This window comes from Astatotilapia calliptera, chromosome 18, assembly GCF_900246225.1.
Source record: "Astatotilapia calliptera chromosome 18, fAstCal1.2, whole genome shotgun sequence".
In the NCBI taxonomy this organism is placed as follows: domain Eukaryota; kingdom Metazoa; phylum Chordata; class Actinopteri; order Cichliformes; family Cichlidae; genus Astatotilapia; species Astatotilapia calliptera.
In genome coordinates, this window is record NC_039319.1 from 6,606,502 (window position 1) to 6,629,380 (window position 22,879).

General features: G+C 40.5%; 1 protein-coding gene across 11 annotated transcripts in view; it reads left to right on the forward strand.

The window, feature by feature from the left end:
- pard3ab (par-3 family cell polarity regulator alpha, b) overlaps positions 1 to 22,879 on the forward strand; it is a 244,451-nt gene that overhangs the window by 90,045 nt on the left and 131,527 nt on the right. For all 11 annotated transcript variants that reach the window (XM_026150928.1, XM_026150930.1, XM_026150937.1 and 8 more), the window contains exon 5: positions 1,486 to 1,629. In XM_026150928.1, coding sequence (XP_026006713.1) covers positions 1,486 to 1,629 — 144 coding nt within the window. The remainder of the gene's footprint in view (positions 1 to 1,485; positions 1,630 to 22,879) is intronic.

Below are 22,879 nucleotides of genomic sequence, written 5' to 3' on the forward strand. Positions count from 1 at the left end.
GCGCTAGCTAATTTTGAATAATTTGACGGTAATGAAGGAAATTGCACACACAAAACTGCATGAGGGATGCCATTGTCTTTTTAGTACAAATGCACTAAAGGTTCCTTTGCATCTGTTATATATCAACATCTTGTTTTCGTCACCATAGAACTCCTTAAAAGCTGCTTTATGGCTTTTTGTACTTTCCCAAGATGAAACTGATCACATTGAACATTTGCACCCTTCTGCTCGGTTTGTGCCTAAAGCCACATACCTCCACACTGTTGTTCAAGATGCACCACCCAATAAGTGTGAATAAACATCATCGACTAAGAGATGCTCGTTGTATCTAGCTTGCTTTTATTTAACCACAGAAGCCACAACTCTGCTATTTGGACATCTTTGATTTTCTTGTTTTTGTAGCTCTGCTGAGCCACAGATAGACTCACTTTAATTCCAACATCTTCTGTCTCTCCTTTTCTTTTTGTAAAAGTAACTGTTTAATGTTTTGCTCCGAGCCCACCAGACACCCACCGACTTGTATTTGTCAGTGTGAAGACTAGGGCTGCCACGATTAGTCGACTAGTCACGATTACGTCGACTATCAAAATAGTCGACGACTGATTTAATAGTCGACGCGTCGTTTGAAGTAGTAGGAATTAAGAGTGTAATAACGGACTGAAACAGAAGATGGCAGCACTGCATGTACAAGGATGCCAGCTGCCGTTAAACCCCGAAGAAGAAGACTGTGTCCCAGAATTCATAGCGCGGCCCATTGCGGCCCTGCTCAGTTTTCAACAATGGCAGCAGCTAGTTAGTTTTAATGTTACTTTTATTATTCTTTCTGGGTCACAAAATTAAAGTTTAACAGATTTTCAGGCGAGAATGTAACTGTGTAAACCTCAAATATTGGCTCAGTTTATCAAGACACCACATATTTTTAAAAGCGCTCCGACGTTTTCGGAGACGTCTGTTACCCACTAGCTCGATAGCGAGCCGGGGGCAAGGCTCACTAGAGCCAGTGAGAACACCGGACTCCCGGCAAATCATTTTCAAACCCACCGCCGTCTTTCGCTACTCAGGTTAAACATATATATAAGTCACTTAGATAACTTAAAAATGTTATTGTTTGGCTTTCTTTAGTATTTTATTTGTTCCTGAGTAAATCGGTTTGGCTGAGATTAAAGTTATAGTTTTTACACAGCTGAATAAACATCAAGCAGACAGCTGATTATCAGAAGTGTGAGATGCTCGAGAATATACTCAGATGTACACACACCAGCTCACAACTATAAAGTGGTCCGGTCTGTCTTTAAAAAGACTTGTGAACAAATTCAGCGCAGGTTGATTAGCCTTTATTGTTAAGGTTTTAATGCTTGATGTGCATTTTTCAGTAAGAAAAGAAACATTTACTTAACAAAAAGCAGACATGGCATATGTCTGAGAAATGTAGTAACAGTATTAAAAGTAAAAACTAAAACTATTCCTTTTTTTTTTTTCTTGTAGGGTAAAGGGATGGACACGTACCGCAGTCTGCCACGAGATGCTGGGACCTGGGCCAATCAGAGAGAATTCCAGAGAGAGACAGCACGGTCATCGCTCAGCGCCAATCATCCCATGGTGGACCGCTGGCTGGAGAGACAGGAACAGGTAGGAGTTTATTTCTGCATGTGTACTACCAGGGCTTTCCTTCAAAGCAGTGCATTCTGTCTGTGTATTGTTCCCAAAGTGTGTGTGGAAAGTGAAGACATGAGGATTAATCAACTGTTCCGGAAGAAAGCACTGCATCTGTTAGACTTTTATGGCTTTACATGACGCGCACACCTGATAAGTTCAACTCTCCAGGTCAAGAGATTTACAGCCAGTTCTACCCTGAGACTACCCATCAGGCCCAGGCTCTTTGAAAGCCTGTCTGAGTGGCCTAGATCCACTCCAGAGCCTGAGCGCAGTTCTATCACTCCCTTTGGATCTCTGCAGAAAGGTTAAAAAGTGAAGAATTTCTACCATAAATCCACAATGAGCGAGCAGCTGAGGATGGGGAAATAACATAATGTTGATATAGTAAATAACATAAGCACCCGTAGTACATGTGGTTTTGTTTAACTGGATCCCCAGAACATTGCCGAGTTGGGGGATCTTTTCCCACTGGGGTCATGTATGCCATGAAGTATAACATGGAGTTTTTCGGAATATCACGATAAATACTGATGACTCTGTATGATCTGCATGTATCCTTTGGATTGTATTCGGTTTGGAAATGAACAGTTTTCAGTTTCATAGCTTCAGGATGTTTTTCTGTTGGTTGGCCTTTCAGCTTTGCACTAGTAGAACTGTTTAGCTTTGATGACTTGGGTTTAAAGTCGAGTCCTGTGTTGAAATAATGATGATCTCTTGTGTAATGCAGAAGATGAAACGGAAGTAAACAAAGCAGTCGATTCGGCTTTGATCCACAATCGTTGTGAAAACTGAGCGTTCATTAAAATGTTTCACTTTAATGCCCATAGTGTAAACTGAACATATAAAGACTAGCATCAAAGTGTGGTTGTGGAGATGAGCTAATCTTGGGTTTGAATGCGTCACGTTTAATGGATTTAGATTCTGTGTCTCTTGGTTTGTCAGCTCTTAACGCTAAACACATGGCCAATTGAAAATGTTGAATTTTATTAACATTCAGGCCGTTTCTTCATGCTCATGAAGAAATCCAACATCATCAGCGTTTTTTTTTTTTTTTTTTTTTTTTGTCACCCAACAAAAAAGTAACAAATTCAAACTATTTATTTGTTTGTTTTTTTTTCGTTTTCATGCACATGTGCTTTACAATTAGCTAAACCTTGCCTACGCTGTGCTCTGGTGGAACCTCATTAAGAAATAATCTGTGATATGTCATAATTTCCTGGTGCTCGTTCTGTAATAGCCAGAACAATTTAACCCGTTTCTCAGAAGCTTTAAAAGCAGTTTGAAACTGTTTATGGATTAATGTTGATTTATTGTCTTAAGCACTTAGATTCTCTGCAAAGTGCCATTTAGCTTAAAGTGGTTTCTTCCTTTGTTGTTATATAAGGTCTTTCGTAAACTGGTTGATGGGTTAAATGTACAACAAGTTGTCACCATTTATTAGTTTGGGGCTGCGCCGTTTTCCTCCTTCCGCCTTACAACAGGTTTTAGTTTGATGGGGATTAAGTGATGGGATAAGTGCAGGATGTGTAGTTGGTATTAATGACCTGCTGAAAGCCATCTGCCCTCCTAAAGTCACACACATGCACACTCGAGCACGTGTTCCCCAACCATATGTTCATCCTGACAGCTCCCACAATGACAGGACCCTCTACAATATTCTGTGTGGCCTTGGAGTGTGTGAGTGTGTGTCTGTCTTATTTGTAGCTGTCTCTCTCCTTGTGACAGAGAGAGACAGCTTTTTTTTGTGCTAGCTCTGCAAGAGCTCAGGTGGAGTGTGTGTGTGTTTGTGTGTGTGTGTGGCCGAGCAGAAAAAAACCCAATGATACTGTTTGAATCTTGTTACATTACATCATATGTAAAGTTGGACTGGTTTTTGCAGTGTTACAAACGCAGTCTTGAGACCTCACGAGTTGCTTGTGTTGGCCGACTCTGCACGGGAACCCTCTGTGTGCAGGGTTGTATCACATTGATTTAAGCTCCAGTTAGCTTACTTTGTTCCAGGAAGGATGGTGCAACTTTAGTGCATGATGAGAAAAGCCTTGATTTTGTTCCGGACTTTTACTGTAATCAAATGAAAGAATATGAGATATACCAGACCAGGGGGATGGGGTGGCTTGTGTTTGAAGCTAAAGGCTGCTGGTATACACTTGATTATAGACCGTGACTGCTGCTTTATTAAGTTTAAAATGCTCTCGTTTGTCTTATTCTATTGTTGCATTGACCGAAACACTGTTCATCGCTATATTTCATTTTGTTAGTCTGAATTTAAATGAAAAGGAGACATTTCTTTGTTTTATATAGAAATGCAACCCTTTAAACCAGACCTGGCCCTCTGAGAAGTTTTGTCTTTAGACATCATGTCTGAATTATGAAATAGCACAAAGTCTGCTGCCTGTTTAGGTAAAAACAAATGTTCATTTTTAGCTTTGCATTTGTATTTTTTTTAATTGTTTGAGTCAAAGTTGAAAAATTACCCATTTATCTTATACTAAAGTTGAAGTGTGCTGCTGGATTTATCTACTATGTAAAACAATGCTTTTAAGGTGGAATAGTGTTAGCATTAGCATAACTGAAAAACTAGCTTCATACTGAGCTTTGTTGATGAAAGCCCTCTGTGAAGTGAGCGTGTGCCTTTACCTCCTGTTGGGTTCAAAAAAGATTTTTTTTATGTGGATTCCTTGTTGCTAAGTGCATTTAGCTTTACCACAGTAAAGGCATTTTTGATTAACTTTGAAAACCTGCAGAGTAGCTAGGTCAAAGCAGGAAGTGTTGGATAAAAATTTAAGTCGACAGAACATGTGCTGTGCTTGGGGTGCAGCTCATCTAGTAACCGATAAAGGGAAAAGTCTTGTTGAAATCAACCAAAACCAGGAGTGCAAAAAGAGAGCAGTCTGAATCCTGAGATTATTTGTGCATATGCCATCATTATTTTAAACTTTAAAAACATTTAATATGAGCATCTACTTCCACTTTGACTATAGCAAGACGGTGCCATTTAATTATCAGTTGTCACTTTCAGCACCGTCTTCGTACACAGTGTAACAGACTTTTGATTGACCTTTGCTCAGGCTGAAGGAAAGCCATCTCACTAGACTCCATGTGAAAATCACAATGATCAAGGTAAAAAAATCCCCTCCCTAAAGAATGCAACTAAATAAGTGAGTGACTGAGATTTCAGCTTTAATTCATTTGTACACACCCACACAGTGCTGAAGCAAGAAAAATCACCTATATAGGTGTAACATGGATATGCTTGACCTTTGATATTATAAAAGGTCAACATTTAACTACCAATTAAACATACAACATTTAGGTCCATACCTCTGTGTGCGCATGTGTATGTCTATGTATAGCAGCAGGAAACATCCTGGGCAGGTTGCCAGTCTGACGCAGGGCTAACACAGCGAGACAGACAACCACTCACACTCAGCTTGACACCTATGGGCAATTTAGAATCACCAGTTAACCTAACCCCACTAACTGCGTGTCTTTGGGCTTTAGAAGGAAGCTGGTGTACCTGGAGGGAACCCATGCATACACAAGAACATGCAAACTTTACACATAAAGACGCTAAAACCCTACATCCTACCCTAACCCCAGCAATCCCTGGCCAACATGGCTGCACAGGCATGTAAGCCATGGGTCATTAAAAAAAATAACACCACACATTAGCAGAATATAGACCAAAAGAAAAAAACTGTAGAGTTTGAAGTTATCGTGGTGCATAAAAACCTGTGGGAGAAACTGCAGCAAGGGTGTGATTTTTAAGCATCTTCTCTTAATAGTGCTGATTTGGAATATTTCATGTATTTTTAATGGATGTACAGTTTCTGTGTAGTTCCTAAACTTCCTCTTGAGAAGCAAGAAGAATCCCTCCACGGCACAATTAGCCCAGAAAGCCATTTTCCAGCAGTGTATAAAACCTTTGTTAACAATATAAAATAGAATGGTGTGGTGAAGAAGAATAGCAGAGCAAGAATAGAATATGCAGTGATTTAATTAGAATAGAGCAGCTCGGAATGATGAATTAAGCAAAGCAATTTCCTCAAGTTAGTTTCATCTTATCTTTCCGGAATGAATAACGTCGAACAGACGAGTACGAAAATGAAGAGAAGAATTAGAATAGAGCATCATATATTGGAGTAGGCCTATTTTACTCCTGAGGAGAATTCAGCCTCTCTCATAACAAAACGCACAGAACAGGGCATAGCTTTGCACTGAAGTGAGCCAGATTGAATTGCATTGAAATGAATGAAACTATTCTCTGTTCCAAAGTGGTTAATTGTGCGTGCCTGGAGCAGCACTGGCAGCTTCCTGACACACAGCTAAAAAAAAAAAAAATTGAGCTGCAATAGTTTTGAGCAGCGTTCACAAGCCCCCTAAACTACCAGCCTCCTTTGGCAACAGGTAGGGGGTCGCCATGGCAACAGCGAGCTGTCATTCGAGTGTGTATTAATGAGAGCCGGGTGGAGGTGCCGAGGCTATGCAGAGAAAAGAGGCCTGCACTGTGCTGCCGTCTGCGTTTGTGTGTATATTCATGAGTCGTGAGGGCATTTATGGATCTTTGCATCTGTGTGTGTGCGTGTGTGTTTATGCATTAACATGTCTGTGGCATCGTCTGTGTGTGTGTATGCGTTGTGTGTATGTTTTGTGTGTCAGCTGTGAGCAGGTGTCAAAAATCCAAACAGTTTTCGAGTGGGTTGCAAATCAACCAATTAAGAGGAAATACCAAAAGCCACTGAACCACCTGCAGTGTTAGTGAGCTGAACCCTGACAACACACACACACACACACACACACACACACACACACACACACACACACACACACACGCGCATGCACGCGTACACACTCTCACTGTAACATGTCAAGGTCAGTCTTCGACGGCGGTCTCTGAGGACTTGCAGGTCAGTGCATGTCTGCTTCTGTTTGGTGCACTGGGTGTATTTCTTTTTAATATCTGGCATCTGTGTTTATGTGAATTGCACTTGTATGTAGTTTTGATACAAAACTGTATATTTGTCTGCGTTTATTTGTCCATTAAATGTCAGCAAATTAATAAATTGTAATAAATTGATTTTAAAAAAAAAAGATCAGATTGGTGGATAAAAAAAGTAAAGAACTCCAACTCACAATTTTACAATTCAAATAAAGGCTCCTTTTATTTCTACCTAAAAATTCAATAACTGAGAACTGGGATGAACAACTCACAGGACCGCAGTGAGCTTCTTTCTGTGCATGTGTAATATGCCTGGAGCCCTTCCCTTGACATTCCTGATACCCAGAGCTGGAGCTTCCATAGTGTTAATGCAGGAAATGTAGTTTCTCTTCTCAACTCATTTCTAACACTCATACATATCATTAAACTCAGGCATAATGTTGTTTTTGGGGGGGTTTTTTCTATTAGTTGAAGTCGTAAACAATTTTAATTCTATTTACTTATTTAATTTGTTTACAATTGTTGTTGTATCTGCATATTTATGCCACGATTAGAAGGAGTAATCTGCTTACTCCGTATTCTTATTAGGATTGTTTCATACTTTTAGGTGAGTGGTGGACTGTGGGCTAGTTTAAAACAATTACCATTTGATAGCAAGACTTCTTTCCAGACAACTATAACATAAAGTCAAATGATTTTGGAAGAAAATGCTTTTGATTTTTCTATCAGCAGCTCCAGGGGTGCTCGCTACAGACTATCTACTGACAAAGCTGCAGCCGCCATGGCCTCAGAAACAGTACAGACCTCATTAAACTGGCTGTAGCCTTTAAAAAAACTGAGAATTTTTTTTTCAAAATGTAATATTAAAAGAAAAAAAATCCTTGGTAGCATAAAGCAGCTCAGTGTATCACAGCATGTGATGCAGCGATCACAGAAGCTTGTTTTGCTGCTGCGTGTCCTCAGCCATTAGACTGCTGGGGGACCAGGTTATCTTTCATGGTGGGATGGAGGCTTCACACGGCTCACTGGGGATGTTGTTGTTACAGACATTCTGACGGTGGATCTGCTCACACACCTACAGACCTGTGCAGGAATGTCAGTGCTTTTGCATATCTGCACTGTGAGCTTTGCTACACACGAGTAACATGCTACATTGCAAGCTTGCAGATACTAGCACAATGTTATGATCCGTCCGCATGATAAACGTACACGAAGATTTCATTAAAACACAGAAGTACCTTATACTTATATTATGGATTCAAGGCACTCCTTAGCCAGAGTGATCAAGGCCGTGTGCACACCTACACAATAAAAGCAAATTACACTCGAAGTGTGCACAAAAACAAAAATGTGTAAGCACGCACACAAACGCACATTCCTCTGCTGCTTTGCTGTTAACAAGCCTCCATGCATTGTGTGTAGTGGAGGGTTGAGTCCCTCAGGTGCACAGTGCAGCTTTAGCAGGATAAATCATGCAAACCTGAGCCGCACAGTCATAAATCACCTCAGACTGTGTGAGACTGTGTTCGTATGTGCACTGAAACCTGCATGTTCAAGTTTTGTGGCATGTCTGTGTCTCTGTGTATATGATTTTTCTTTTATTTTGTTGTTTTTTGTTTTTTTCATTTGTGCAGCTGTCTGGTGTACATATCATTTTCTGTGTGATGGTTCAGGAGATTTGTGGGTGCATGCTATAGAGTCTGTGTGTGTGTGTCTGTGCGTTAATAAGACAGATGAAAGTGATGGGTGAAAGCAGTACGATCAGTGCAAACAGATTCTGTGCAAGCGACCAGTAGGTGCTGCTGCGGAGCTTAGATTGAAGGTGTTTCCTTCTGTTTTTGTACAATATGTTGGTGTGGTGTAAATGAGTGTATCGATAAATGCTGTAGGTGTGTGTTTGCAGATGTGTGAACAGTGTTAATCTGCTGTCACCTTGTTATAATGAGCCTCTAATCTTTTTTTCTTCTCACTCTTCCAATGATATTATTTTAATTTGAACTTTGTTATTCTGTCTCATACATCATAACCCTCATGTCCATGCACACTGTAGGTAATTACAGTCTTCTTTTCATTCAATCAGTTTTCCTTTCTTTCTCATCTTAACATTTGTGCTCATTAGCTTTGATGTCCACTCGTCAGACATGACATACACCTACCACAGCATACTGTCATTTATACATTTTTCCTTTTTACTTATAGTAGTGCTAATTTAGAAAAAAAATCTCCACAGCACAGATAAAACTATGCTTTTCTAGAACTAAATGGCTTCATTAACACTTGTAAAGAGTACTAGGAATAGTATACGGATACAGTTATGTGAAAAAGAAAGTGCACCCTCTTTCAGCTGTGACATTTTATGTATTAGGACATAATGGAAATAATAATCTGGTCCTCTGCAGGTCTTAAAGATGATGTAAATACAACCTCAGGTGAATTATTACACCATGTTGTTAGTTATTTAACAATAATTAAGCCAAAATGCAGAATGTGGAAAAAAGCTGAGTTTACCCTTCCTGCTTCCATAGGAATTAAGGTGGTAAGTAGCAGCCAGGTGCCGCTAATCAGATCTGTTTAATTAATTCATCATCAGCAAGTGTGAGCGCACCTAGAAAAGCAGGACTCTTGACAGTTTGCTGGACTGGAGCCTTCAAGTGTTAACACAGTGACATCAGCAATGATCATAAAGAAGCAATTGTTGCTGTCCATCAATCTGGGAAGGGTTGTAAGAACATTTCAGAACTATTTGAAGTGCGTCATTCTAAAGTGTGAGAGATTATTCGCAAGAGCAAAACATTTGAGACTGCTTCCCAGGAGTGGATGCCCCACCAAATTCACCAAGTCACCAAGGTCAGACCGTGCATTGTTCAGAGAACCTGCAAAAAATCCTGAAAAAACCCAAGAACTATATCTCAGACTCTACAGGCCTCAGTTAGCATAGAAAACGTCAGCACAAACGGCCACACATTAAACTGTCAGGCTAAATGGTGGAGGGGCAATGATTTTGGCTTGCTTTGCAGCCAGAGGACTTGGGAGGCTTGCAGTCATTGAGTTGACCGTGACCACTTCTGTATGCCAAAGACTCAATCTGTCTGACAGAGTGTGTCATGCAACAGGACAAGGATCCCAAGCACATCAGCAGATCTACAGCAGGAATGGCTGGTGGGAAAAAGAATAAAGACAGAATCAAGTGAATGGTCCAGTCAAAATCCAGACCTCAACCTGATTGAAATGTTGAGGCAGGACCATAACAGAGCTGTGCAGACAAATCTCAATAAACTAAAGCAAGGTTGTGGAAAGAGCCAAAATTCATCTAATAATATGAAAAGAGCACAGAAAATGCTTACTTTAAGCTATTACTGCTAAAGGGACTTCTACAAGTTGTAAATCATTGAGTGTACTTTGTTTTTCGCACACTGCACCTTCATTCTGGCTTAATTTTTGCTAGATAAGATGAAGATGAAATCTTTTATTTGCCTTTTTCACACAGTCACCAGGTCTGGGTGCATATCTGGGGGGAATCTTACAGTCAAATAATACAAATATAAAACAAAACGCACACAGAGGAAAAGGTTTGATTTTTAAGAGCTAAAGATAAGAACAAAGAGGCATGTGTCAAGTAACTGACATATTGCCAGTTATGCAATTGTAACTAATGACAGAGTAATATGGCATGTTTACTATCTAAGGACATATCTACCTAATTGTCATACCACCTCCTCTTTCTTTCACATACTTGTGAACAAAAGATTAAATTCATTTATATCTAGTAATCTGGTATTGTGACAAGACTGGCTATGTCTAACAGGAGGCTCTTCTTACACTGTGAGAAGTTGAAATACGATCCAGGAAGTATATGGAATATCTCCATGAGCTTGCAGTGTTAACATACTGGCAGTTATTTATCATCCATCTCAATGATCATGAGGTTAAAAGCAGAATAATGCTATCAGTCCCATTGCCAGCTCACATGTGCTTACAGAAATTTCTTTTAATTCTGTATTGTTCCCATAGAGCCAAAGCTGGCCTTTCTGCAGCTCATGTTTCAACTTTAAACAGACTTGAACTGTGAGAATGAAGTCTCAGATGTTTATGTACTTAGCCAAACATGATCAAAGTGACCTTGAAATGACGGTCTGCTGGTTGTGACCAGCTATTGCTAGCTTGTTTAAGCAGTGTGGTTGTTAATTTTGTGTAGTAGTTGTTTCATGTTCCGTGGGAGGAGTTGTTTTTATTAATTATATTCATACACAGAGAGATGGCTTCATTTTATTCTTTTCCTGTATTTCTAAAGGCCTCTGAGGAGGAGTGATGTTGCTGTTGTAATAATAAGAAGGTTACAGTAACAGTTTCTTTCACACATGACTGAAGGACAAGGACATCACGCTTACAGCCTCAAAGCCACCTGGAATAACCGCCCGTGTTTGACTTGCATGTCTCCGTCCTTCATTTACAAACGTCTCCACGTGTGAAATCCAATCTCACATATTCATCATTGTTTATTTGACATGTGCTTCCGCTGCTGTTGATTGAACAAATTCTTTGCTTAAACACCCCCCTCCTCTTTTTTTCTTCCTCTGCTTCAATCAGGAAGACGTTTAGTTGAGTAGAATTAGCGTCAGCTTTTTTTAGAGCGACACATCGTAACTCCAAAAAACTTTCCATTTCACTTCATCTTTCCGTTCTCACAGATCCCGCTCCTCATCTCTCTCTATTGATCCTCCTCTTCTCTTTGCTCTTTATATCCCGTCCTCACATCAGTCCCTTTGTTTTGACTCCTCTCATTTCTCTTTTCTTTCTGTCTGTTCTTTGGTCCTCCACTCCTCATCACCTTTGATCTTTTGGTTTTAATATGACAGAGAGCTGTGGGAGCCCAGATCTTTTCCAGCCGGGAGGGACGCAGGGAGAGAGCCAGAACAGAGAGACGGAGGAGAGATGAAAGACAGCTCTCCCCCTCTTGTGGGTACACAGTTTTCCCAAAGGGAGCTCCATCTTAGGCTGCAAGCTGCTGTCAGGACATTGCAGGCACACACGCGAGCATGTAATTCCATGTTGCTCACCTGCTACCAAGAAGTAATTACACCTAAAAGAGACCTGCGCTGGTTGGACAGATGGTAGCTCTTTCTCAAAACTTAATCCACCTGTTGCCTGTTGATGTTCAGGAAGGGTTAGAAACACATACAGCAGAGACTGAAATCCAAGATAAGGATCTCAGTTTTGTACATCTGCAGCGCTCTACGGGCTCCGTGAGCAACAGAGTTTATCGGCGGTCTATAAAACGATCAAAGACAGATGAGAAGGATGACAACAGCAGGTGCCAGCTGTTATCAGAGGAGAATCAGAGATCTGACAAAATAGGGACGGAGATGATTATTGACGTCTGTTGTGCTCTGGAAATGAAACCTGCCCACCGAAGAGTCGAGCAGATTGTCCTGAAATGAAGGACGACGAGTACACATCCAAAACAGCTGATCTCAAAACCTGCAAGCAGGTTCAAAGTGCATTTTTCTAACCATCTGAATAAAACTGTAATAGTGAATATAGATGAAACTTTTTTTCATCCCTGGGCTTTAGCCTCCAGAGTGATTTGCCAGTTCACTACAAATTAATTCATTTTGCCCTCATTTGCAAAACACGAGAATTTCAATTTGTTAATTAGCTTAGTTTTGATTTCTGTCCAGAAAGGGTCCAGAACATGCAGAAAACTTTATAATAAATGCAAATCATCAGTTGACAAGACCAAAAAATGTCAAATGTGTGACATGCTGTAAGCCCTAGGTGGATTTTTCTAAAATGTAAAAATAAATTATCAAATTTTGAAATTGGGGCTTAATTTAAATTACAGTTCCCTGAATTTTAATAGTAAGAATAAACACTCTTATATATGCACTATATTCAGTCATAGCTCAGCTAAAGTTTTTGACTCATCAACGGTGCTGTGAGAGTTACAGAAGTTCTGCTGAAGGTACCGAACGCATTGCTGCAGGAAGGAAAAAGCCAGAGGGAGACGATAGAGAGAAGTTTTGTTTTTCCCCTTGACTTGTTTATATAGACACGCTCTTCTCAGCTGCAGCCATTACAGTTTGAGTCAGTCAGAATAATGGCTTTCAATCTGACATCTCTACCGCTGTGTGTGTGTGTGTGTGTTTCTTGTCACTATTATCTATAGCTCCCTTCCTCTCAGAGGGGTAGTTTGGTCAGCTTTACCTGTTATTTTGCTCTATTGCAGCGGCTCTATCGGGAGTGTCATCTTGGTAAATGGTGCATCACATAACAAGCTGTGTGACTGGCCACGGCCCATGCTGCTCACCTCTGTTGTAAGGGCATATGGCGAATACACCACGAAGATAAGAGCTGCGGTAGCTCTAAGACCTCTGATGAAAGCACACAAATGAATAAAAACTTCTTCAAGTTTGACGTAAATTTCTATAAAGAAAACGCTGTTTGGGTTTTTGTTACTGTGGCAGCTAAAAGGTTGACGTTGTAACATCAGGAAGTACTTGGGTTCATTATCTGATTATTTTGTTATAAATGATATCTACTCTTCATGCTCTAAATCATTCCCCATACCCTCGCCACTCCAGCTGTGTTCTGTCTCCAGGTGAATAATTTTAGAAAACTACCAACATAAAAGACGCTTCGTTGCGCTAACACCATTAGAATGTCCAGGAAGTAAATATTGCTTCAAACGTGTTCGCCACTTCCTTCCTCTGTCAGGATATTTGTCTGAAATTGAACTTACTTGCAGAGATTTGAACATGCTGCATTAGTGCAGAGCTTGCTCAGAAAGCTTCAGTGTAATCAGCTGGTATGTACTGTTTATGCAAAGAATCATGGTATGTTTGAAGTTGACAGTTCTTTCGTGACTTTTAAAAGATCAATCAGCAGCTTAATCAGCCCGGGAGGTCAGTTTAAAAGAATTACGCAGCCCTCCTCAGCAGACTCAGTCTGTGTTTTTTCTGTCCAACTGAACATGCTTGCACTGCTCATTATTTTGAGCATTCATGTTGATTAGCTTCCTGAGTTAAAACCTTTAGAAGCTGACACGCGCAACAGCAAAAACTTCAGCAATGGCACCGTGCCTCGTTACTTTTATGCAGCACGTTTTTGCAACATACGCATATGCACCCCATCCCCTTTATTTGCTCTCTACATGGAATGAATTGCACTTCAAAGTTTATATATGCAAGTAAGTGCAACGTGTGTAGGCTTGATCTGTTCCAGTTGCCACATATTTCGACTCTCCATATGGGATGCATATGGTTTAAAGTCGAACACATTCGCTCTTCCTCCTGTTTCTCGCACCTCCACTCTGTGTGGCTCGTATCAGTGGATGTCGCGTCACCATTCAGGATGTGTTCAGGAGTGACAATGGCAGGTATAACCCCCACAGCAAACATTAGATAGTTAACCCCCTGGTGGTATTTCCAGCTCACTCGTGCGACTCTCCTTTAGTATTTCTAAATACTCCGTTTGAATGATTGACACATCCGGAGAACCTCAAACTTTCAGCTTCTTTTTTGTTTTGACAGCCAAAAGTGTGAAAGTGTAAAATGTCAGAAGATCTCAGAATCCCCTTAGATTTATAGCTGGGAGTTTTCAAAGTGTCATTTGTCATCCTTTGAACGAGGTTTGTCGTGGCTCTCTGTCCCTCGTGTAATGCGTTTTTGTCTGTGTCGCTATCTGCCTCTCTGTCATCCTTTGAGTCACTCCCTCAATCTACTGTTCCTTTTATTCTGTAGTTTTTCATTTCTCTGTCCCATCACTCGCTTCATCTCCCTTTCACTCTCTGGAGGAATACTGATACACCTCTCTGTAACCTTTGTATTCACTTATTTTTCTTGTAGACTACATCTGATAACTTTGGGAAAGGAATAAAGTTGGCTTAAAAGGGAAACCCCCCCCTTTGCCCTCCTCCGCGTCTTCAGTCAGACTCACAATACGAGCGTTTTTAACACAACCCACAAATTTACTTCAAACGAGACTGACTGAGCTCTTAGGGGACATCTCTTCTAAAATGTGAGTTTTGAAATTGCTTTGATTCCTGATGAGGCCTCCATTGTCTATTATGTTTGAGTAAATTGCATTGCATATTTTGGTGCGCTGATACCCCTCCACCAACCCCAGCCACTTTGATTGAATTGGATCGGAGAAATTGCAGTTGAATTAAGTGGATTGCTACAGCGGCTCTGCGGTAATTTAGGAAGTGCTGGAAGTCTCATTTTGTGCGCGCCGATATTACTGCTGCCTCCTGTAGTTCCATGAGGTACATGAGTGTCGCAGAAACAGTGCTGTATGTGTGGAGACGGGGCCGAGGAAAGGACGTGCCGTTACTGTCAGCATTTTTTTTGGCCTTCAAAGACACCTAAACTTTTCTGGAATGTGATTTTGTACATTTACCTAGAAAATCACAGTCACCATAGTCTCCACTGTTCTGCAAAGGCCTTTCACCAGAACCATGGGGACCTAGAGCTGTTAGGGACTGGCAGTAATGGAATAACCTAAAGAGTTAACACAATACTTTTGTTCAAAAGAGTTAAAGTTAAAAGTCTGCAAAGTTATAAAAATGTTATGACTATCTCGAGGTTACAAGAGCGCAGCAGAGGGAGGACATCGAAAAAAATACATTATAAAAAAAGAAGGGAAGATTTCCTTCCAGGAGAAAGAAGAAAAATATCCTACCATCAGGAAAGCTGAACACATTAAAATGGAAAATATAAACATTTACACACTCTTCTGGAGGATCAAGTAAGATCAAGGAGGGGATGAGTTTTTTAATGTTTTATTTACCGGTCTAAATAAAGGGCTTACAATCCAGCCCTGTGAGACGTGTATAAATCAGAAGAAAACACACAGGATAATTTTACCTGAAACCATCAAATATAGAGAAGAAATGAGAAGAGTGACTATTCTGCAGATTGGCCTTGAGAAATCATTTAGCCCGTCAAACACACTCCTCCTCATCGGGCTCATCGGGAGACATCAGATATGGAGAGTTGATGAGGATGACCTCTACATTCAAAGAAAGAATTATATTTGCATTGAAAGAAGGAAAAGTAGCTTCTTTGATAAGGGTCACAATCAGAGACTGTGCAAACGACCTTCACAAGAGAGTGTTTTGGAAGTGCGCTGTATCAGCAGGCCTTTAGAAAGAGGCATTAAGAGGGAGGGAGATGATTTCAAAGAAGGTGACTGTGGATTGGGAGTGATGGCACTGTAACCGGCACAGAATTTTCCTGCATAAGGAATTTTCTTGAGGAATAACGGTCTCTGCATCTCCTAGTTTTGAGCTGGAATCTGTAGTACGGCTGCCACCAGTCCAACCACGCCTGAAACCCAACAGTTTGAAGATGGGACCATTGTAAAGCTGTGGCAGTGCAAGGATGGGTTGAAGATAATGTGCCCACATCTGGTGAATGGACGTGTTGTTGCTATTGAATAGAAGTTAACGCTTTCACAGGAGCCGGTGAGAGAACTACGCAGATCAATCAAACTGATGGGGATGTTTGGCAACAAAGGAAAGCTGGCTGGGACTGAGTCACTGCGAAATAATCCTGAGCTGGGGGAAACGATCCATGCCAGCCTGGCGCTGCAGACACAGAACCCAGAGATAACAGACGTGACCAAAGAAATGCAGCCGATTTCATCTTATTAACGCTGAACCCTGAACTTTAATGTGGGGCCTGGTTTACTATATGTGGTCTAGTTCATCCTAATAGTGTTGGATAACACTGTAAACCTGACTAAGGCTACAAAACCAAGAAGGTCCACGTAGACTCACAAGAGCAGAAATAAAATAAACATGTTACAGTTTGATACAAAAACATCGCTGGCTATAGAAAGTTTGCATTATATATGTCATGGTTGCTGTAACTGACAGGTGGATGCTAACGCATGCGGCTACCTTTCTGCTCGGCTAATTAGAATCACTGTACTGGGCAAACAGCCATGCTTGTGGTGTTGGTGTTATAGGATACATTTAATGCAATTATCTGACAAAAGCCTGAGCAAGTCCACCAAAAATAGAACATACAGGATTTCATTTGTATGCTGCTCAGCAGAAATGAGCTGGTATCTGTTTTCTGTATGTTAGACCAATACAGTGTATCGATGCACTTTGCCCTCCACCCAGGCTGTAAAAAAACAAAACAAAAAAAGATGCACACACTAAACCGAGGCTTCAAAGCAGGACTTCAAAAACCACTGGGTGACCTCCCAATGGCAACATTAATCTATGGGCAGATAGCATGACGCCATAAACCGGTTTAATGGTCCCAAAGCAACTGAAATGGGCTGAGACCAAAGGAACTCAAATGATTGAAGTTAAGGTCGTCTTTGTTCATATTATGTTTAAACGATCAGGCAAAACAAGCTTTTAAAAGTTGAGGAGGACCAGTTAAGTTAACACTCATTGTAATTCAATACAGAAACACAATAAAATATTGTTATTCCATTTTTAACAAGCACCACTCACTAGAACAAGGGAACATTTCCTCCCCTTACACTGGAGGAACTGTTCAGCCATGTCACAATACGGGAAACTCTTACAGCAAATTGTTTAGGACTCATTTAAGAGCAAGAAAAATATTCAAATCCTTCTCTGTGCCAGGATTTAAGAGAAGTGACACCACAAAGATGCATACACTAAAGATAAAGTAAAGTCCTTGAAAGTGAAATACATTCAAAATTGCACGTTATCTTTTGAAATCTTCTATATATTTTTCAATATGCCCTTCATGCAAAACCGCACAATTCACGCGAACACGTAGCGTTCTCCTCTCCTTGTGTAGCACCGCGACAGGCTGCCGGGATGATATAAACTCCGATAACGTCCCCTTGGCTCAATAAATCCTCGAGTTATTGACGATGCCGTCCGCCCGTCTGGATCCCATTATCAAAGTGTCTTCAAAGGAGACTAATTGAATTAGTGCAGGGATCTGTAATTGAAAGCTTGCTTTTAATGATGCATTGTGGTCTTGCACGGAGACAAGCATCAGCATTCATTATACGTCTCTGTGTCGGGATGGATTGGACTGTGTGCAGCACAATATCAAACTTATCAGGGACACGAGTTTATTTGATCCTGCATCAAATGTTTAAAGCTGAACTTGAGATGAGCTAGTGTTCTTTTACTATTTGCTATTTTTATCCTCTCAGCTGGATGTTTGCCTCCTCTCTGCCAGAATGTGAATAAGACATCGAAGGTCATGTGCAGCCATGTTTGATCATTACATCCCTTGACGTGATGAAATGTGTGAGTTCATTCAGGTGGCCTCTAATGAACCTTTTGAGTGCTTTCAGTAAATGTTCTGGTGAAAATCTGAAGCTGTCTGTATTTGTTGTCTAACTCACCCAGAAATTGAGTAGATGTTTTTTTGTTGTTGTTGTTTTTATTTCCTCCTGAAAGGGTCACACAGCCACGGCCCCAGAAACTATTAGTGGTTTTGTGGTGTTGTTGTTATTGTCTGTCTTTAAGGAAAGATTCTCATTCTATTGAAGCACTTTCGCCTTGTGTATGAGTTGCTCTGCTTGAGTTATTTTAGGCAAAGTGCTAATGCTAACAAACCAGTTCTCTGTTTTAAAGTCTATCACATCATTATCTCCAACGTTACAGGATTTTTCCATGAGGGGAAAAAGAGCTTAAAAGCTTACAGCAGCTGTGTTGAGCTCACAGAAGACCGAATGCTGCAAAGATGGTCTGGAGCTTTATTTGAAGTCCACCTTTAACTTTCATCTGTCTGTCAGCCACAGATGGTGTGTGGTGGCTTTCAGGTTAGAGGTTAAAGGTTAAGGCTAATTTATAGTCTTTAGTTCAGTGTTTCATCCGGTTGGGAACATATGGAGTTCTGCTGGAGAGGACACAGATACCAGTTAACACAGATAAATGTTTGTGTGCTTGTGTTTTAATGTAGCATTGGTTATCTTGAAAAGGAATGTTCATCGAAGTAATAGGACTGTGCAATATAACTGCATGTATCTATGACATTTTGAAATAAAACAGAGGCAATCACATATTAATGAGCACCATTCATTTGTAAGTGTTTTTAAAAGTAAAGATTTAGACCTCGTATCATAATGAAACTGAAAATAAAAAGGTGCTATATTTTGATGATATTTTGTGATATATTTATATTTTTATCGTTGGCTTTTGAGATTTTAAGGAGTGCCCTTTTGAATTTTACTGTTTAAAACTGCATATTTGCTGCACAGTAGCCAGTATGTAACACTAATCATATAAGACCACCTAAGTTGACAGGTCATGGATGTTGACCAGCGGTTGCAACTGAACACAGGCAGCCTGATATAGTCTTATTCTGTTTTTAAAATCTAAAAAATAAATTGCCAAGAACAGAATGCCTGATTAGCCTGCCTGTGTGCATATAAAGCTTTATTTATACTTTGCTAAAGGCCATCATAAAGGCAATTTCATTATTCCTGAACCGGCTGTTTATTTTTACTGATTTTAAAAATGCAGCATTTTGCAAAGATTGATTTTTATGTGAGGCGCCACTTTGTATGATTCTTTTTTTTCTTTTTTTAAAACTTTGACTTGACTTAATTGGCACTGCTAACAGTCAGCTTGACAAAGCAAATCAACGCTTCTCACCGCTGCACCAGTTCAAAGCACTTCCTGTGAAGTCTTTCTCAGAGGTTGTCACTATGATGGGCAGCTTTAACATCAAACCTAATGATCAAAAACTTTCCGTACTCCGGAGACACGATCATTCATATTTAAATGGATCGGGATTTTAAAATTTTAATGCGAGTTTCAAAGAAATGAAAGGATCCAGGTACGATGCCACAAATGACTGTAACTACGGTTGTTACTGATTTTAAACATTTACGCTTCACCGTCACATTTAACATTTCTGCCACGTCTCTGCAGATTTGTGTTAGCGTCTTCAGAAAGTTGTACTCGTTTCTGCAAATAACACTCACTCCTCTATCTGTCTGCGTGTGTGTTTATGTGTGCATTCGCATCAGTTCGTAAGTGACAGTATGGTCAAAGTGGCAGGACAGGGGAGTGGGCAACACTTCATTAAAGTGCAGCAATACTCCACTCAGTCTCCCTCCCATGCATACACACCAGGTGCAGACCACTTCATTTAGTCTGAGAGATAGAAAGGACAGACCCCAATGGATTCTCCTATTAATCTTTAATGAGCCCCCGGGCCTGAAAACTGCCTGCCTGCCTCTACTTTTCCACATCCAGGAAACAAACAATGACTCGGCTGGAAAACACATCGGCCGCCGGCCCTCGTACCTGCCTGTCTGCCTGCTAGCCATTAACCCCCCAACTTGACCCTGAATTATTAATGCTTCTATCCTTTGCTTTGCTCGCTCGGCCCCCTCCCAGCAACGGGAATGGGCGACGTCTTGATTGTGTGGTTTGCAAAGTGTGGCGATGCCTCTCAGAGTGTCTCCAGCTGGACTTCTGAAAAGGATGCCGAAGTAAAAAAAAAATTTGTTCCATTAAACCGGTCGAATCAAGTTGTCGCCAAAATTGTCTGAGAAAAACGATTTTTTTTTGTTTTTTTTTCTTTACAGCGAGTACTTCCTTTTTTTTTAATTGCACGTCTCTTCCCATCATCTCTTTTGAAGCTTTCAGTCATTTCACAGAAAGTTCATCAGCAGATGGCGTTATCCATGTTTCACTAGTAAACTTTCTATTGTGTTGATGTTATTTGACGACAACTGGCAAATCCATCTATGCACATTAGCCCATGGGAGTTGCCATGAATGAATAATATGATGTTGTTAATACATTCTTCCCGGCACACTTTGTCTTTTATAAATGTCTCTCATTTTGTTCCTCTAATGAAATAAAACAGCGTGTGCTGTGATGAATGTGGATCTCATTTGGTCTTCCCCAGATAGCGACTCCTCTCCCCCCTCTGATGTCCCCCTGCCTCACTTCCTCATCTCCTGATAAGTGTTGAATAGTATTAGGACTAGGCGCTCTGAGGTGCTATTGTTTCTCTGCCTGCTGGGTTTTTTGCTCTGGTTTTTGTGTGTTTTCTTTCTAATGCGCACATGAACAAGGCTGCATGGTTTTGGCAAATATTCAGTGGAGGATTAGATCATAGGTTTGCACCATTTTATAGAAGAGTTTTTCTGCAATGTCAAAATGACACATTAGAATGTTCTCTTTTAAAATATTATTATTATTACATAACTTCTTTATGATCATGTAAAAAACTTGGAATTCGGTGCTTCTCTCCACCGATCAGAGAGAGCTCTTTTAAGAGCCACGCTGGCTTCTTTATAGTGTTCCCCATAGTGCTTATATTATCAACTCTGTATCCAGGAGACTGAGGCAGAACACTTTAATGTTCTTCTTCATTGAGCCATTTTTGAACTAAATTTCTTATTTGATGATGCAGAGAATATTGAATATTATTAGATACAGCCACACTAAAAGTTGCAGAATATAGCACTGAAACTTTATTGCATTTATGATGCAGTTGTCTAAGTTGTAAGTGCTGCACTACTGTAAGGGGGATGGATGGATTACAAATTGTCAGCATGTCTAACATGTTTGCTGTTGTTTATCGATGCATATGTGATGGAAGATCAGTGATTCCAATTCCAATCAATTGTATTAATGTTGGTGGTGGTTGTGTAAACTGCATTGTGTTGCACAGCTTGTTCACACACAAATTGGGCAAAACAGCGATGAGACATAAGACTGTCCTGCGCTATTCTGCACTGTATGTAGCATATATCATGTCTTGTACAAAAACCCAGAGAGAGTCAGTGGAATGAATAAAAAGTTGACTTGGATGCTAAATAAATGTTGCATGGAGAGGTTAGCTGGCTAATGGCTTCGATGTAAAAAGCGCGTTATTTATACTTTGTGTTATTACACTAATGATGATGTTTTCAATACCTTGTTTTGGGGGGATTCAGGGATTTTCAGAAATAATGTTAGAAGTAAGCCCTTTTTTATTTCTTGCGAAACGTTTGTTCTGCAGTTAGCTCAACTACAATTACAATTTTTGCAAAGCAGTACTTTTTTTGGTAGAGGATTTTCTGAACAGTTGCTAGAGGGCTAGAAAAAGCCTCTTTCGACGCTGAAACAAGGAGCTGATGTGTGATGATCCCTGCTATAAGTGGCAGGGAAGTCGAGTGCCAAAGCTGATATGAAGAAAAACTAAATCCTGAAACAGAAAGCTGAATGTCTATGGATCAAAACGTTTAAGCTTTATGCATCTCTTCAAATTTAGAATAGAAAACGGTCACAGGTAGCCAAATCTGTGACCAAAACCAAATCTTGCTAAAAGCAATGTGGTCAGCAGTGGTTTTGCTCATGTGGTGTAAAAGATGCTGTTTTTCATCAGTGTTTCCCACTGCATGATGAAATAATTGTATGTGATGGTTTGGCCAAAGGTTTTTCATGAGGTTAAAGTAAATCTTGGTGCTGATGGACTAACCTGGAAGAATTCAGGGTGCAAAGTTCAGTGCAAAGCAATGCTTATGCTCCTAGTGTGGTTTTGTCTCAGTGTATTAGTCAAATCGCCAGCGATTGGCCCTGACATTGAAGTTGGGTCAGTTTGGCACAGAGGTTGTCTGGTTTAAAGCTCCACACAGCCACACTTTATTAGCAGGAAGACTGGGAGTGCACTGGGAAATTTAGAGGTGGGCATGGTGAAATGAGCTAAATTTCAATTAGAGGTGCTCAGTGGTTTTAATGGGTGGAGTCCCAGAATTGTACGATTTCACCAAGTATGAGACGCATTAGATTTCAGCATTAGTCATTAGTGTTTGAACGCTTATTCCTAACCTGGTCCCTGGATGGCATAGACCAAAACAAAACAAGGTGTAAAATAAAAGAAATGTACGTCCTCAGAGTCCCAGGTGTGTATCCCTGTAAATATAAAAAGACATTTAATTAATATCTAAATTCCTGTAACTTTTCTAACTATCTAGAGTCCTTGACAATTCAGGTTTTTGTCTGTTTGTAAATAATGCGTATACTGCATTTGTCACGTTTGTTGACTTTTCTGTTTTCACTGTTACAGTCAGCACTTCGGGCTGGCAGAAGACGACTTAAATTAAAAGACAGCAGCCGAAAGTTCTTCCCACTCATGCTTACACTCGTGTGCTGCCCTGTAGCTCCATGTCCTCAAGGCAACCAAAGTGTCATGGCAACCGTACGGCAGCCACGGTAACAGCAGGCTCATTTTCATACTGATGAGGCCAGTTGCCGGGGAGGCCTGCGCCTCTGCTGCCGCGGCCGCTCGCTCCTCTCTCCTCTCCAATGTCGCCCTGAAATTTTAATGACCT